Here is a 16522-nt window from a genome sequence, read left to right on the forward strand (position 1 = left end):
AGAACAACATATTGCTCCCAATCTACATAGTACAAGTATCCCCCAATAGCAATATTGGAAACCTATTAAAAATAAATCGACTCAATTACTTTCAAGTATCATGGGAAAAAATAAGAAAAAACGACATTACTCAATGCCACAAATGCCAACGAATAGGTCACACAGCGCAAAGCTGCAACCTAAATTACCGCTGTGTAAAATGCACTGAACCGCATGGCCTAGGCGAGTGCAAAATAAAAAAAGAAGACGTAGTAACCAAAGGCAAAATATTCTGCGTTAACTGGAAAAATTACAGTCACCCCACGTCACACGAGGGGTGCCCAAACTAGTAGAGCTGCGTAAAAAGCTCAACCAAAAGATAAACAATGCGAAAAAACCAAAAGTCGAACGCATCGCCCAAATAAGCCGTAAAATGGTAAAACAGGGAAGAACACAAAAAAATTCCCCTCCCCCACCTATATTTGTTAATGTCATCGATATACAAAAAATGGTAAAGTCCATTGAGATAGATATCAACAAAGAAGACTACAAACTTAAAATAAGCAACAACCAAGTCAAAATTCTGCCGACCAACCCAGAATCTTACAGGAAACTAACCAAGCTACTAAAAACAGTTAACGCAAACTTTCACACGTATCAACTAAAACAAGAAAGACCTTTTCGAGTGGTACTACGCAACATCCACCACTCAGCAAACTTAGATGAATTAAAATTCGAACTTTTAAAACACGGCCACGAAGTAATCAACGTTAGTAACATAAAGCATAGAATCTCGAAAGACCCCTTATCCTTATTTTTTATTGACATAAAACGAAATACCTGCGCTTAATGTGCAGGTACACACCCCACAGACCAGTGCATTAAACCACCGGAAACCCCAGCGAAGTGTATCCACTGTCAAGGTGACCATCCTGCTAACTGCAAAGGCTGCTCAGCCTACAAAGCCCTATATATAAGTAAGTATCCTAATCTCTGAGCCAAAGAGACAACCACAGACCGGCTCGGGCAACCGAGGTGAACAGACGTGTGTAAGCAATCGTGCGCTCCAGTGAAGTGATTCAGAGAAGTGTTACGAATAGGGATAGTGAGGGGAAGTCAAACAATGCAGCAGCAGATACCAACAATCAAGATTACAACCAAAGGAGAAGAGTATTATATAAACGGGTCAGTAGATTTACCAGGCTTAGAGCAACAGCAACAAAATAATAACAATCAAAACGATATGGTTACAGAAGAAATGGAAGAGCAGTGGAGACAGGAGAAATATGTTACCAGGACGAAAACTGGAAGCTAGCAAAAACCATTCCAGGCACAAGTGCCGCAGGAAATCTAGATACAGAAAAGCAGCAATGGCTGCAAGAATTACCATTGAGAAACTCCTTCAGCTCGCTAACGGAAGAAATAGACGATGACCCAACAAGCAAAACGACAACTCAATCAATACACATTACAAAACCACCACCAGTATTTGTCGAGGCGCAAATAATAGACCCGCTTATTGATCGACTAAACAATATAGTTGGGAAGGATAATTACACAATAAACCAAACAAAATTAGAACAGGTAAAAATTCAAACAAACACTCCAGAAAATTATAGGAAAGTGATAAAAGAATTAAGGGGAAAAATGCTATATACCACACGTACCAGCTCAAAACGGAAAGGAGCTACAAAGTAGTTATGAGAGGACTGCACCCAAAAACTAACACAAAAAAACTAATTGACGAATTAGCAAAAATTGGCCACCAAACAAGAACAATAAACAATATGACAAGGTACGATACGAAGCAACCATTACCATTATTCTTAATAGAACTTGAACCCAGAACCAATAACAAGGAAATTTATGAAATCAAAAAAATTCTAAACACAATAGTAACAGTGGAACCACCACGCTACAAAAAAGATATACCACAATGCATGCGGTGCCAACAATACGGTCATACAAAAAATTATTGTAACAGAAGCCCGGCATGTGTTAAGTGTGCAAAAAATCACTTATCAATACACTGCCCATACACAGGAAAAATAGAAGAAGTTAGATGTTATAATAGTAACGGAAACCACCCAGCCAGCTATAAAGGATGTGAAATCAGGAAACAACTACAACGTAAACTGTTTCCACCACTTCGCAATAAATCAGTCGATAACTACCAACAACGACAAAGTACCACGGATGACGAGGCAACATTGAAAGCACAAAATGAAATAAAAGCTATAAACAGAAACACAGGCCCCCAAGGAAATCGAAGCTAAGCGCAAGCCAGCCAAAACATTAGACAAGCAACGCCCATAAACAATCAGAGTCAAAGCAACAACACCGGAGACGCTACAGAAATCAAAGAAATGCTCAAACAATCCATTAAAAGTACGGAGATATTAGGAAAAATGGTACGTGAGCTAAACACAATACTAAGGCAACAAGTACAACAAACAACAGTCATGTTACAACTACTCGCAAACTTGCTAAGTAAAAAATAGAGATGGACATGTTGAAAATAGCAACCTGGAACTCCAATGACTTGCAACTGCCAGCGCAAGAAATTAAAACATTTTTGTATAAAAATAATATTGATATACTACTTGTCTCAGAAACACATTTCACTCTAAAAGCTTTCATGAAAATACCATACTACACCATATAGGACACCAAAAACCCCTCAGGTAAAGCACACGGAGGAACTGCAGTAATAATAAAAAATGATATCAAGCATCACCTACATAGTCAAACAAATCAAGAACACTTACAAGCAAACACTATCACAATACAAACCAATCACAATTGCTTCCAGATATCAGAGTTATGCCCGCGAAGGAGCAGAAAGGGAGAGAAAGAAAAACTCTCACCCTTGTAAGATAAGACGATGGAGAAGGATGGCAGTCAAGCGACCGAGAGCCGCTCCATCGACGTTCCAACGGACCACGACTAGAAGGAGCGATAGCGCTAGGGGTAATGGCCCCCCTAACGCCAATTCAATAGTCAGTAAGTATTAGGACTGGCTCGAACAAGAGGACGCGGGAAGGGGGTGCAACAGATGTTAATTCATAAAAGGTTTCTAGAGCACTCCTGTCATACGCGTAGGATTTTTAGGAGTTTTAGTCAGAGTTTAGTAGGAGTTTTAGTCGGTAGGAGTCCGACACTACTCTGCTGTCATGCGATTATTGCAACAGCGGAGTGTCCATGAGGATTTCTCCACGTACAAAAAGGAAAAAAGATGGCAAACAAATGAAGAAGTGGAAAATGCCAGCAACACAACTGATAAACGCTGCACCATACTCAGCACAACAGCGCAAGAAGTTACAAACTTAATTAAGGCAACAAAGACAAGTAAAGCCCCAGGATTTGACTTGATCAATGGAAAAATCTTAAAAGACCTTCCCCCAAAGGCAATAAAACTAACAACGATAATATTCAACGCAATTCTAAGAATACAGTACTTTCCTGCACTATGGAAAATAGCACAGATCGTAATGTTACCCAAATCAAACAAAAACCCACATCTAACTGCATCCTACAGGCCAATATCATTACTACCTGCGTTTTCCAAATTACTAGAAAAAATAATATATAACCGCCTAAAACCAACAATAGAAAAAGAAAAATTAATAACGGTCCATCAATCTGGATTCAGGAATAAACAGTCCACAATAGAACAAATGCACAGACTCGTCAATGAAATCTTACAGGCGCTGGGAACAAAACAATATTGCACGGCACTCTTTATGGACATCGAAACAGCATTTGACAAAGTTAACCATGAAAAACTTCTTCAAACATTCAAAAAGCAATTTCCAGAACAAATCTACATACTACTCAAATCTTACTCAAACAATAGAACCTTTGTAGTAAAAATAAATGATGCATATTCTGAAATTAAGGATATCAAGACAGGAGTACCACAAGGAAGCGTCCTAGGACCAATACTAACACACTATATACGGCAGACATACCAACAACTGTGAACAGCCAACCTGCTTGCTAATCACCTATCTAACGTATTTAAACCTCGCTCCACCAAAACTGCCGCGAAAATAACAAATGTCCTCTCCTATTGAACCCCTTCACTTCTGCAGAGATTATAGAATCAATCAGTCGCCTGAATCCCAAGAAAGCAGCGGGGCATGACCAAATATGTAATAAAGCAATCAAGGAACTTCCCACAAAAGGGATTGCACTCATCATATCAATTTTTAACGCAATTCTTCGCCTCGAACACTATTCTAAGTCCTGGAAAATCTCACCGATTACTCTCATCCCTAAGATCGGTAAACCAATACTCGAAACTAGCTCCTATCGCCCAATTAGTCTTCTACCTACTTTGTCAAAACTATTCGAGAAGATGGTAAAGAATCTACTCCTTCCACTCCTAGAGGATTTGAAAACACTGCCAGATCTACAATTCGGTTTTCGGAAGCAGCATTCGACAAAACTTAATTAAAATAGACACATCTTAAAGCTAACAATACACCACTTCGCGCAAGCTGCAAAGATAAAAGAAAATAGTTTAATCTCCGGTTGCTTATTTCTAAACGATTCATATTACAAATATGCACTGACAACAGGTTACATCCCCCCGAAGCGTTTTTATACCTAGACGAAAGAAACTACCTCCAAGACCAAAATAGTATCTCAATAATCTACCATATAAAAAGAAAAATAGGAATTAAAACAATACTCTACGAGGAAAACTTAAATGGACAGACTATAGACACTATGTGGAAATACAACATGGCCCTTCCCCAAAAAGACACAGAAGGCAATCACAGAAAAAACATAAAAAAATATTGGTTTAGACCGAAACCATAATAAAGAATAACAAGAGAAAGAACCACAAAACGGCAACGCTCTAATCTCCCTCTGTGTAAAATAGTGTAAATATTGTAAACATTGCAAATATTGTAAATAATTCTACAGGACACCCATCCCTTCCCCTCTCCGCCCGCCCTCTCCCGCCCCTCCCCAAAATCTCAAAGCCCCACCAAAACTCGTAAGTTGTAAAGAAATTTAAAATAGAGAAATAAACTGTAATCGTGCGTAGAGAAGCGTTGTACTTCTTCTTTCATATGAATATTGTCTTACATAAAGTATACTGTGTGTGAAAAATGAATACCAACACTCTTTGTCAATTTCGAAAATCTTTATTTTAATTGCATATTTAGTCCATAATTTAATTTATAAAATTAGATTTGTAATAGAATTGCCACTCCACCAAGAATCCACTTACTAGCTCTCTCCTTAGTTCTTAAATTGAACGTCCACACATAAGTAGGACCTCGCGATCGTGTTTTATACACAGGACATTCATACATATTCTTTAAATCTTGTTTGTCCTGTGTAATCGCCCTAATATACATTATTGGTAATAATGGAAACAATTCTTTAAATCGAGAGTCCATGATACATCCTGTTTGAACGTCCCATCGTGCACCTTCCATGTACAATCCGTTTATATAAGCGCCTTCTCTTGGTGCTGATCTGTAAAGTTTTAGTGAAAAATCTATTATTATTACTCTGGAATAAAATTTATACAAATTGTAACTGAATTTTGTTAACGATGAAAACTAGTCAGTTTATTTAAATAAATGTACTTGAAATAAAATATTAAAAATATTTAAAAATACAGTTAAGATATCTTTATTTATTAATACTTTAAAATATTTGTATATACACATGTATACACACACACATATATATATATAAGAAGATAATCGCAAATTCAGTAGCTAGAAACAATATTTGTACATCATTGTACTTATTAGAGCATTTATGTAGCTACTAATTAATTAGATTCATATATATTAAATCTAATGCCATTATTTATCGTCTCCCTTATGGGGGTACATGACTTCTAGTTCAGACAATAATTCGTTGCTCGTTTTCGCTGCTATAAACTCCACTCTCGCTTTCGTTTAACCTTACAAATCCTCACAAGTTTACATCGCGTTCTCAAAAAATCATATCAACTTAATAATAAAATGAAATTAATAAATAACAAAAAGTGATATACAATACTATAAATGAATCAACGCTCTAAGCCTGTGTGCGTGTGTACGCGCGCGTGCCTCTTCATTCTCCCCGCTCATCCGCAGTGATCTTTGTGTCATTTAATAGTATTATATACTATATAATATAATATAATAATATATATAATAGTACTTTCATACGACTACCAAAAATTGATTCTACGAAAATAAATCGTGGATTTCGCCATAAAAAGGTTCATTAAAAAATAAGGATGTGTATGTACAAATACTTTTTTTCACCATTGTACATGCGCGATAAGTATACTATACCCGACATTAACATCATACAGTAAGGAAAAACAAAAATAAAGGATATGTTTGAAGGAATGACGGAGTAATGTTTTTAATAATTACGTGATTTCTTCTTTGGTTTTTCGCAGTACTTCGCAATATAAACACATTTTGTCCAATGGCCATTCATTTTTGCGCGCGGTTTGTTGCATAATTGCAGTTAGAAATGATTGAGGATTGAAAAAACCACCTAGCCATACCGACGATGGTAACTACATAATGATTCGTTATGTCATTAGAATAGATTGATTGCTGAGTAGAATAAGATTGCAATAAAGTTGAATAATAATGTTGTAAGAGTTTTTAGATTTCAATGTTAATTGGCAAAAAAGGAAAATTCTGCGTTTGGTACACGTAAACAATATGAATGACCCGTTAATATCGTCTGAAATAAGATTCGTTAATATCTGGTTTGTCATCTTCTCGAATATATAATAGTTCAAGCAAAAGATTGTTTCCCAAGTTCAGCTAAAGGGCACAAAGTACAGGATATTAAAGGCGAGTATGCGAAGAAATAAAGCTGCTTGAAAACGTCAAATTTTATACTTTCCATTTTTTCTTAATGAAAGTTATTGTAATAGATTGGAGCGATGTTCTCAATTAATATGAATTTACACAAACTCAATCCAGCTATTCTGGATTCAGTTCAGGCAGATTCATATTCTATTTACTACGAATTATCTGCAGATTAATAATCTGAAGATGAAAACACTTTGATTCATATCAGTTCGCACCTAAACTTATTTTAGTTGAATAGATTTAAGCACTCTTTTACAGCTTTTTCCTACCGAAAAGTTATTAAAATTTCACTTTTTATGGGTAGCAACAATCGTGTGCGTCGAACGAAGCTTTATTCCGTCGCTCATTCAATTTTCCTATGTTTATTTTACCAGTTTGAGTTGAATTCCAGGCATCAAAATTTGCCACGGATTCAATTGTCAGTTTCGCAAACTGAAACATTTCGATATTAATAGGGCATTGTTTTATACAATAAAAAAAGTTACAATAATAGTAAGAAATAAGTAAATGTTTACGTTAAAATCAGCAGTCCAATTAGATAATTCATTTATTCGATACAACATATCCGTGAACCAACTGTTTAATCCTAATTCTGAAGGGTAAGCTCTTTTTGTCCAAGACGGCGGGACAGCATCCATCATTATATAATTTTGCAGATCTTCCATCTCAGCATTAATAGTTAATTCTCCCTATCAAAAAAAAAATCACTAATTAATTGTCTGGCGTTGTGTTACAAAGCAGCATTTAAAGTTTGAAAATTCAAAAGATTATGAAACTTCCTTCATCTATCATCAATAAATTTGAGAAGTTATAATTTTTTTCTATAAGCAGTTACCTTCAATATAAACACTTTCGAATTTAATGTCACATTTCAATAGTTTTAAGTTGATCATGTTCTAATTGATTTAATGATGATGGAAGAAGTACGGCAATATGTTCCAAGAGTTGTAACAGTAATCTGAGTCGCATAGGAGAATGTCGCTTTGTCATTGCACTCATCATATGGTATAATTCGACAATGATTTCTTTCTTTCTGATATAATTAAAGATATTTTATATAACATACAATTGGGAAATTAGGCTCCAGAAACACATATAAGAAACATTCGGTAATTACACAAAAGTCGAAACTCAAGTGTTACAATTATAGGGAGGTAGAGACTGTTCTAAAAACTGAGATCTTAGATATGCCCAACGTAGAAGAGGATAACGCGAGTGAAAGAAAAAAAGCGACTGAGAGTCGAAGCATTCGGCAAACATTAAACCTAACCTCAACCTTATCCCAAGCTTAGACCTTTAACTCAAAGATTAAATTTTCTATTTTTGATTTGTGACCAATGAAACTTACCAATATGCATATTTGCTTACTGTGTAAATAATAATTAAATACGTGTTAATAAGTAAATATAATCCAAATTATTTGTTTGGTTTCATTTTTATCAGAAAGATCTCACAAATACGTTAGTAAAAGAATGATTCAGAAAGAGTAAAAGATAAAACAGTTTTACTTTTGATTTAGTATCTAGATAAATTGTCTGAGTGATATTCGATTTCCGGTACGTCAGGCGTCCCGCAGCAGGAACGACGACTGTGCAATTATGCATGGGATCCTTTTGTGCAATTATCGAATGTTTCCGTTTGTTATTTCTAAATGAAATGCACATACATTACCAGCTAAATATTGGAAACCACTTTCTCAATTGTATCTGTATTAAATATTTCACCAATATCGTTATTAATTTGAAATTAACGTTACAGTTATTAATAGTAATATATTTTGATAGATTTTTAACGGAGAGTTTTCTAAGGTAACAGAATTCTGGCTCTTTTTTTAATTCTCGTGTTTTGTAAAACACGCAATAATTACAATTTTTTGACTGGTAAACATATATACAGTGTGTCCGCTTTATCGTGAGCCGCTGAAATATCTCGAAAAACACGAATGTCACGAGATGTCTCAGAAAAAATCGCGTAACATGAAGGGGAACATATTATACGCTATTGTGTTTGACATTGCGGTGACCTTGAAACCTGATCTTGAACGTGACATTATAATTTTTAAACATAGAGATCTATCTTTTATTACTCCTATACGATAAACAATATTTATGTATATAAAAATAATATAAAAATGCAGCGTTCCTACATATATCACAATAAACAGTATAACCAAAGGTAATGAACAAACAGTATTGAGCATACAGTATGTATAACGATAGGGACGAGAAGTAGGAATGGAAGATAACCGGAGAGGTGGCTTCCCAAGAATTCGGTACTTGCATACTATTCAGTGATTATGTAAATTAATTTAGGAAAGAAAGATTTGTGACACGTATTTTTTTTCTACAATGATTAATAATAAAACAGTTACAAGGAATTAAAAATTAGTAAGACCGAGCGTTTCCGACCACGTACCGAATGTACTCAAAGAACGCGTGACTTCAAAAATCTAGAACATATTAGTAAAGTTTTAATTTAATTATCTTAATTAATAGGTAAGTATATGGAACGAAAATGTGAACTAAAGAGTTCCTAATAACCTAAACTTTTGTTGTCAGTAATCTTCTTAATTATAGAAAAAGATTCAACTAATAATAATAATTTATTAAAATTCGCGCTTACTCTACAGATCTATATAATGCGTGCACTAAAGGTAGGGGCAGAGAGAAATTTCCTCTCTGGTAGAGGTTAAAGACAGACAGTGCGAGACAGAATAGGTAAAGTTATTTCTTAGTATATTTCCTATTACGAGCAAGCAATTCTAGAAATTTGTGGGAGATAAATCCGGGCAAAGTTTTGGTTATACATCCAGATACTACTTATATATACACCAGATCAGGTATTATTTGAAATTATCTAATTTTGTTTAATGAGATTTTTTGCTATCTCATATTGTTTCTGAGCTGTAGTTTACCCTAGTTACATCTAGTATTCTGTATGTGTCGTGTATGCGAACGGTCATGTATGCGTTTGCGTAAAAAAGTATACAGCAAAAATGTAAAAATGCATAAAACTTTGTCATTACTTTTAAGCCTAACTCTAATTCTTGCAGGGATCTTCTAAGTTCTTCACACAGTAGATTCATTCGTTCGCACTCTTGTAAAGCAACTGTGACAAATGGTGTACGATCTTCCACCTAAGAAATTTAACAAATATTTCATTAAAGACGGAAATTGTTTTGAGATCCGACTTTTTATACCCAATTTTGTCCCTCGGTCTATCTTCGATGTTAACCAGTTAACTGCGGAATTTAGTTTTCAAAATCCCTTACGGGGTGCGTAATTAAAATCAAGCAATGTCGTGTATACGCGTTGAACGCAGTTAATTGGATAAATGATGCAACGATTTTGATGAGCTTAAAATGTTTTAAATATCAGTACTCAATAATTTTTCCGTATGAGTGTATACATATGTCCCCTACAACCGCTGTTTGGCCTTAGTTTTCCAAAATTGAATATTCTGTACATTGTCAATACAATATTGAGATCCTTAAATATTGACAATAATATTAATAATAAATATTTCCGGTTTCTTAATTACTAATTTCTATTTTAAATTTAGATTTATTAAGTAATTCATTAACATTAGTAGTAGAGAGAGACAGTGAGTACCTTGCTGTAAAGTTCTAGCATATTAAATTCTTCTGGTAGTTTGTCCAATAAGTCTTCTATTTGTCCTTTTATTTTGTCTTCTTTTGAAATATCTCCGCTTGTTGTATCGCTGGCAGTTCTTGTTAGTATACCCAATAACGTTTTAAACAAATTTTCCACAGTTTGTGTTAAAAACCCTAATAAATGTATAAAATAAATGCTGTATCAATTTCAGGAAGTCTTTATGTTAAATCGAGAATTGACTAAAATTTGACATTATATTACGAATTCATCAATTTACGAGTGCTAAGGACAAGTTAGAATTTTTTTTTTTATTGGACTATTACGAAACTTCATCAAAAAATGTACGTACAAATTTCTATTTGTACCTGTTGGATTATTACGAGAAATGAGTGTTTGTGCGTGGTATATGACAACAAATATTATTCAACGTATTGAAAATAAATTTCTTTATACATAGACTGCAATATAAGTGGGAAAAAGACACAGCAACCATTTATTTGTATATAAATATATATAAAAGATGCCGATATTATTTTCTTTTGTTTAATAGTTCAATTGTTAAACAGTTTAATCATTGTAAACGGCCAGTTCTTAAGAATTCAGTCCGAAATACAGACGTGTCTTCCGCAGATAAAAATTAATTACATTACGCAATTATTACAACCAGAATTATTACATCTTCTAATTTACGTTGTCTATAACCAACAGAGCCTAACAGTCAAGGGCCCAGTATAGGTTTCAAATTTTGTAACATCTCTATCTCTGGTATACATATACATGTACATATATACATATATAAAGTGCAAAATACTTTTATGTTCCTTCGGTTATAACTTAAAAACTACTGCGCCGATTTAAATTGGACTCGAATCATTCGATAGAGAATATTCCAAAGATGGTTTAGTCAGAATAGCCCCTATTTACTATGTTAAGTTGTCGAGCAATGAAAGAGAACACCAAATGATTCAGAACGAATAAAATGCTCCTTCACTGGTAACAATGAAGTTGGCACGACAGCGAGAGATGGCCCGAACAGATCAATCGTCATTCTTCGGCTGTATTCGGGATAAGTTCGAGCGTCGTATACAATAGTGGGGAGCATAAGACTCACGTCTTACAACAAGCAAGGTAATTATTTCTCAGAACAATTGTTACTCATTTTCTTTTCGTTTTGACTTATTCGTTGCAATATTAACATCAATTAGTTAATAAGGACACACATCCGGGTAAGGACCGAGGATATCAGCTAATTATAATGCTACTGTGACATCGTTCATCGATTCACGATTACTATTCTTAATCACTTCAACTCCAAATACATAAACTTTGATTCGAATTAGCGATCTCACAACATTGACTTGTATCCCTTAGTTATTATCTAATAGTGTGATATGATATTATGTCAGTTTCATTAGGTCGTTTTGAAATGTTATATATATTTACCAATTTCTGCATTGGGATGAAGTCCATACAGAACAGGACTTTCAGCAGGTAGGTAGTTATCGACGTACTGATGATATGCATCGTAATCACTATTTGGTGGTACCAAAAAATCTGGTGCAAGGTATAGTTCACCTACACAAAAAGTGTAAATTCATTTCTTTGTTAACTGTTTCTGTAAAAATTGTTGTAATGCCTTCTAATTCCATCTCGTCGTAAATTGTCGAAGCTATTGATGGTGTCGAAAAATATTTCAAACAAAAGTTCAACAATTTCGAGGAATATATAATTTGATATAATTTTTTCACGAATGGATAACTGAAGGATTTCTGAATGTTAATAATACATTTTTATGTGGAATTATATATTTTGTATTTTATTATTTGGCATTAATCGGTGCAGTCCTGAAAAGGCAAAAGAAATAATAGAATAAAATTCACACTCTGAAATGGCTGTTTTAGAGATAATTTGATTTTGATGTGTATTGCAAAGCGATATAATATCAACAATTTCGAAGATATTTGTGAACCGTATATTAATACTTTATGAAATTGTACAAGTGTACAAATTACGAAAACGAAGATACAATGTTATAATAATTTAAAAAACGTATTTCATATGTACTTGTGCTAATTCAAGAATAATAAAAGAATTCTTATCATTAATCTTTTCATTAGAGTTTATAAACTTCTATAAAGTGAAAGATTTACTTTTCAAATAAAAAATAAATTGAAATTGTATTATTACTTTGAAAAATCGGTTATGTTATAATAATCATCCAAAGTGATGTGTAGCGGCATTCGACAACAAAGAACTTTCCAACGGTTTCGTCGGTACATAGTATACCATTGTTGACAGACTGTTTACGAGAGACCGTCAAAACGTAAGCAATCGATATCCCTACGGTCCTTTCGCCAAATACTCGACAGAAGGCGTACGTGACCACGGTCAGTACAGTAGTGGGGATATTGTGAGGTGACAAAAAGAAACGAAATGGATTGAGAGGTGAGTGGTGACCAAGAAGCGTGATTGAACAGTCGAAATCGAGAAACGCGAGTAAATTATCTTTCGCTCAAGTCGCGAGTCGAGACTTGTAACAAAGCCGTTAAGTGAGAATAAATATACTGTTAAACAAAAGTATTTCTTTGGCACTCCACACGTACTACCAACACCTCAGATATATACAAAATAAGAAAAGAAAACGATTAGTAATCATTAAATAGTAAAGAATTATATGCATCTCTAAAGCAACTACATTGATATAAAGCATATCGACTTCTAGTTTGGACGCGGGCGAAGGTAACACGTGGGTAGTGAGCGCGGTGAAAAAGTGTAAAGTGAAGGGGAAAAGGAGGAGGAAGACAAAGGGGAAAGAAGAAGAGAAAGAAAAGGGTGAAAGCACGAAGAGGGGATATAAAAAAAAAGCATAAAAGAAAAAGTGTCAATAAGACAGGAGAAAGTGTGAAACACAAAGCTAGGAAAGAAGAGGTTAGGTTGACGAAAGTACAAAATTAATTAGCCAGGAAAAAGATGGCGACAAGAGGCAGACCGAGGATAACGAACCAGGTGAGAGAGAAGGAAGAACGCAGAAACACGCCTGAAAGATACAGCGTGACAGAGAAGGAGGCAGTAATGAGAGTGGGCGGCAAAGAAGCATAGGACGTGAGGATGGAGAAAATACAAGGGGGGTTAGAGGTGTTGGTAGAGCTAGTAGAGGAGATGAGGAGGGAGAAGAAGGAAGAGAGAGAAAGATGGGAAAAGGATCGAAAAGAGGAGAGGGAAAGGTGGAAGAAGGAGTGGGAAGGAGAGAGACGATGAGAGAGTGAGAGATGGAGGAGTGAGAGGGAGACGGAAAGAAAAAGATGGGACAGTGAGTGGGAAAGATGGAAAGGAGAGATGAAAGAATTGGTGGGCAGAATCATGAGGTTTGAGGAGGAGCAGGGCAGGATAGAAAGGGAGAGAAGAAAGAGCAATATCGTAATAAAGGGCGCGGAATGGGGGAAGGAAAGCGATAACGGGACAGTGTCAGAATTCATAAAGGAAAATATGAGAGTAGAGGTAGAGGTAGAGAGGACATAGAAGGTAAGGGTGGGAGAAAAGAACACAATAATAATCCCAACGTTGAAATCGTGGGAGGAGAAGACGAGGGTAATGAGAGAGAAAAGTAAATTGGGGAAGGGGATATACATAGATAACGACCTAACGATATAAAGCATATTTCGTTTCAATATTGAAAAGTTTTGATTATTGTAAGAAGTGACCAATAAAGAATTTACAAACAAAGTTTTATAGAAGTAATTGTATTTAAAAATAGATTTAATAAATCGAATATATTGGAAATATAATTGTGAATTATCATATATACCTTCAACTAATTCCGTTTTCAAATATTCTACTAAATATGTCTTGCATAGTCTTCTATCCCAATCATCGGTTATGTGTCCTCCATACATTATTTCTCCAAATAAGTAACGAAGATCCTCCCAAGGTACTTTGATACTATTTTCCAGGTAATTAAATAATACAGATACGCTGATTGTTAGATCACCGAAGTTGAATGGGTAGGACTGACATAAAAGAAAATAGTTTTTTGAAAGTACATATATGTGTAAATTTAGTATATAACTTATAAGCTTGTTATAATTATATCAATTTGTTTAAACATATTTTGAATGAGAATAAACTACATTTTACTAAACAGAAAATTATTCTACAGAAAGTGTTGTTTGAGAAAATTTCCGAAAATCATTGCTAATACCATATCTAATTATATTAATATGTCGGAGATGAAAGAACACCGGAGTCTTTGGAATTTTGGATAATCCCGCAACATTGTAATCTAGAGTCTACTATAGCTATAATTAAACAATTGTAATTGTTCGAGAGTTGTGATAATGAGCTTAGGCTCGAAGCGGCAGCCAGTCGCCGAACGTAGCCGTGGTCACGGGATGAACGCTTTGTCTAATAAAGGTATGGAGTAATTCTATAGCTCTCCTTAAAAGAAATATTTGTAGCGACACGCGACAGTAAACATTCCAACGGTTTCTGTCCAGTGGTTCGCCACACGCAGAACCTATTCTTCGAGTAAGATGTCGACGCATCTCCATTGTACATGTTCAGCTAGCCTGAGGACCCGTTATAAATCTTAAGATCTAGGTAACTAAAGTCCTTCAAACAGACAAACAGAAGATAGGGAAAATCTATTTTTCTCACGAACGACGCTGACCGCTAGCCAGTTTACCTCAACGACGGCTAGCATCCGTCTCTAACTACCAACATGGAAATGGACCAATTAACATCAACGTCATCCCATCATAGTTTTCCTCTGCAGCATCATAACGATAGAAAATGATTCTCTCGTGAGGTCGCATTAGAGAGTTACATAGCGTCTTTACGGTCGGTGGATATTCTATGTTTTAAAAAAGAGTTAGTTCAGTAATACTTGTACCGTAGACAAGCAAATTGTACATAGTTATTGAAACTCGGATCATTGTCATTAGCTTCTCGAGTATCTAATTACCATGGTTACTTGTCAAATTCTGTAATAATCATATTTGCACTAATAGATACCTGCTCTATTGCATAACAATAATGTCGAATCGAATCCAAATGAAGATTCGTTTAATGCCCCTAACCCTAATCGTAATATATACGTCGACCCCGACATATATATACAGGATGGTTGGTAACTGGTAGTACAAGCGGAAAGGGGGTGATTCTACGCGAAAAAAAGAAGTCGAAAAAAAAAAAAATTAAAAATAAAATTTTTATTCTATAAATTTTTTTAAAAATCTACAGTGAGATCCGTTATAACGAGACGCGATAAAGTGCACGCGTACCAAGCGAAAATTCAAAGTCGATTTTCTCGAAAACAAAGCCTCAAACGAAAAATTTTTATTCTATATTTTCGACTTCTTTCTTCGCGTAGAATCACCCCCTTTCCACTTGTACCACCAGTTACCAACCACCCTGTATATGTAAATGTGATTTCTTAACAACGATTAACAACATAGTAACAGAGAAATTTGTTTAATTGCTATTTGTGTATAGTTACGTTCTAAATTATTTAATAATTTATTATTAGAGCATATATTTACTAAAGCAACAATTATTGAAGAATATAATTTACAAACTTTGCTAATATCATCACTAGTAAAAAATTAGTAGCTTTTCCTAATTTAATTGCAGACTACAAGGAAGACACTTATAGTACGTTTTAAATTATGCCACAGTTGTGAGATCTATTCCAAATATGTCTTATAATTAATAAAAAATCTGTGAAAGAGTATTAATTTTAAGTTATTACATTACACAAGATATCGTAAACATTGTTTTTGGCTTCTCTCATTGTTTCAACATTTACAAATCTTCGATCTATAATTTCTAATTTAACGTTATGATCCATTAAGATTTAAAGTTACTTACCCTATTCCATCCTTGCGCCCCAAATTTTCTACGTTCTGCAAGTACAGCGTGATAATAACAAAGTGCAAATAATATTGCTTTGAATTCGGTTTCCTTGCTGCAGGACTCCAAAGTTTCCTGGGTAAAGTTATCCAACGCTTTGTGGATATTCGCTTGAATTCCAGATGGTGGTTCGTTCGTGATCTTTATGGCTGATTCTAGTATACCCTG

The 16522-nt window shown here is 34.7% G+C and overlaps 1 protein-coding gene across 1 annotated transcript in view; it reads right to left on the reverse strand.

Annotated features, from left to right (window-relative positions):
• Positions 1-5180: 5180 nt before the first annotated feature.
• LOC117162875 (dynein beta chain, ciliary-like) overlaps positions 5181-16522 on the reverse strand; it is a 209520-nt gene continuing 198178 nt past the window's right edge. The window contains exons 60-67 of the mRNA XM_033344867.2: positions 16313-16519; positions 14253-14454; positions 11891-12022; positions 10445-10620; positions 9859-9969; positions 7349-7522; positions 6378-6526; positions 5181-5475 (exon numbers count right to left, since the gene is read on the reverse strand). Of these exons, the coding sequence (XP_033200758.2) occupies positions 5181-5475; positions 6378-6526; positions 7349-7522; positions 9859-9969; positions 10445-10620; positions 11891-12022; positions 14253-14454; positions 16313-16519 (1446 nt within the window). The remainder of the gene's footprint in view (positions 5476-6377; positions 6527-7348; positions 7523-9858; positions 9970-10444; positions 10621-11890; positions 12023-14252; positions 14455-16312; positions 16520-16522) is intronic.

The sequence above is a fragment of the Bombus vancouverensis genome, chromosome 17, assembly GCF_051014615.1.
Source record: "Bombus vancouverensis nearcticus chromosome 17, iyBomVanc1_principal, whole genome shotgun sequence".
In the NCBI taxonomy this organism is placed as follows: Eukaryota; Metazoa; Arthropoda; class Insecta; order Hymenoptera; family Apidae; genus Bombus; species Bombus vancouverensis.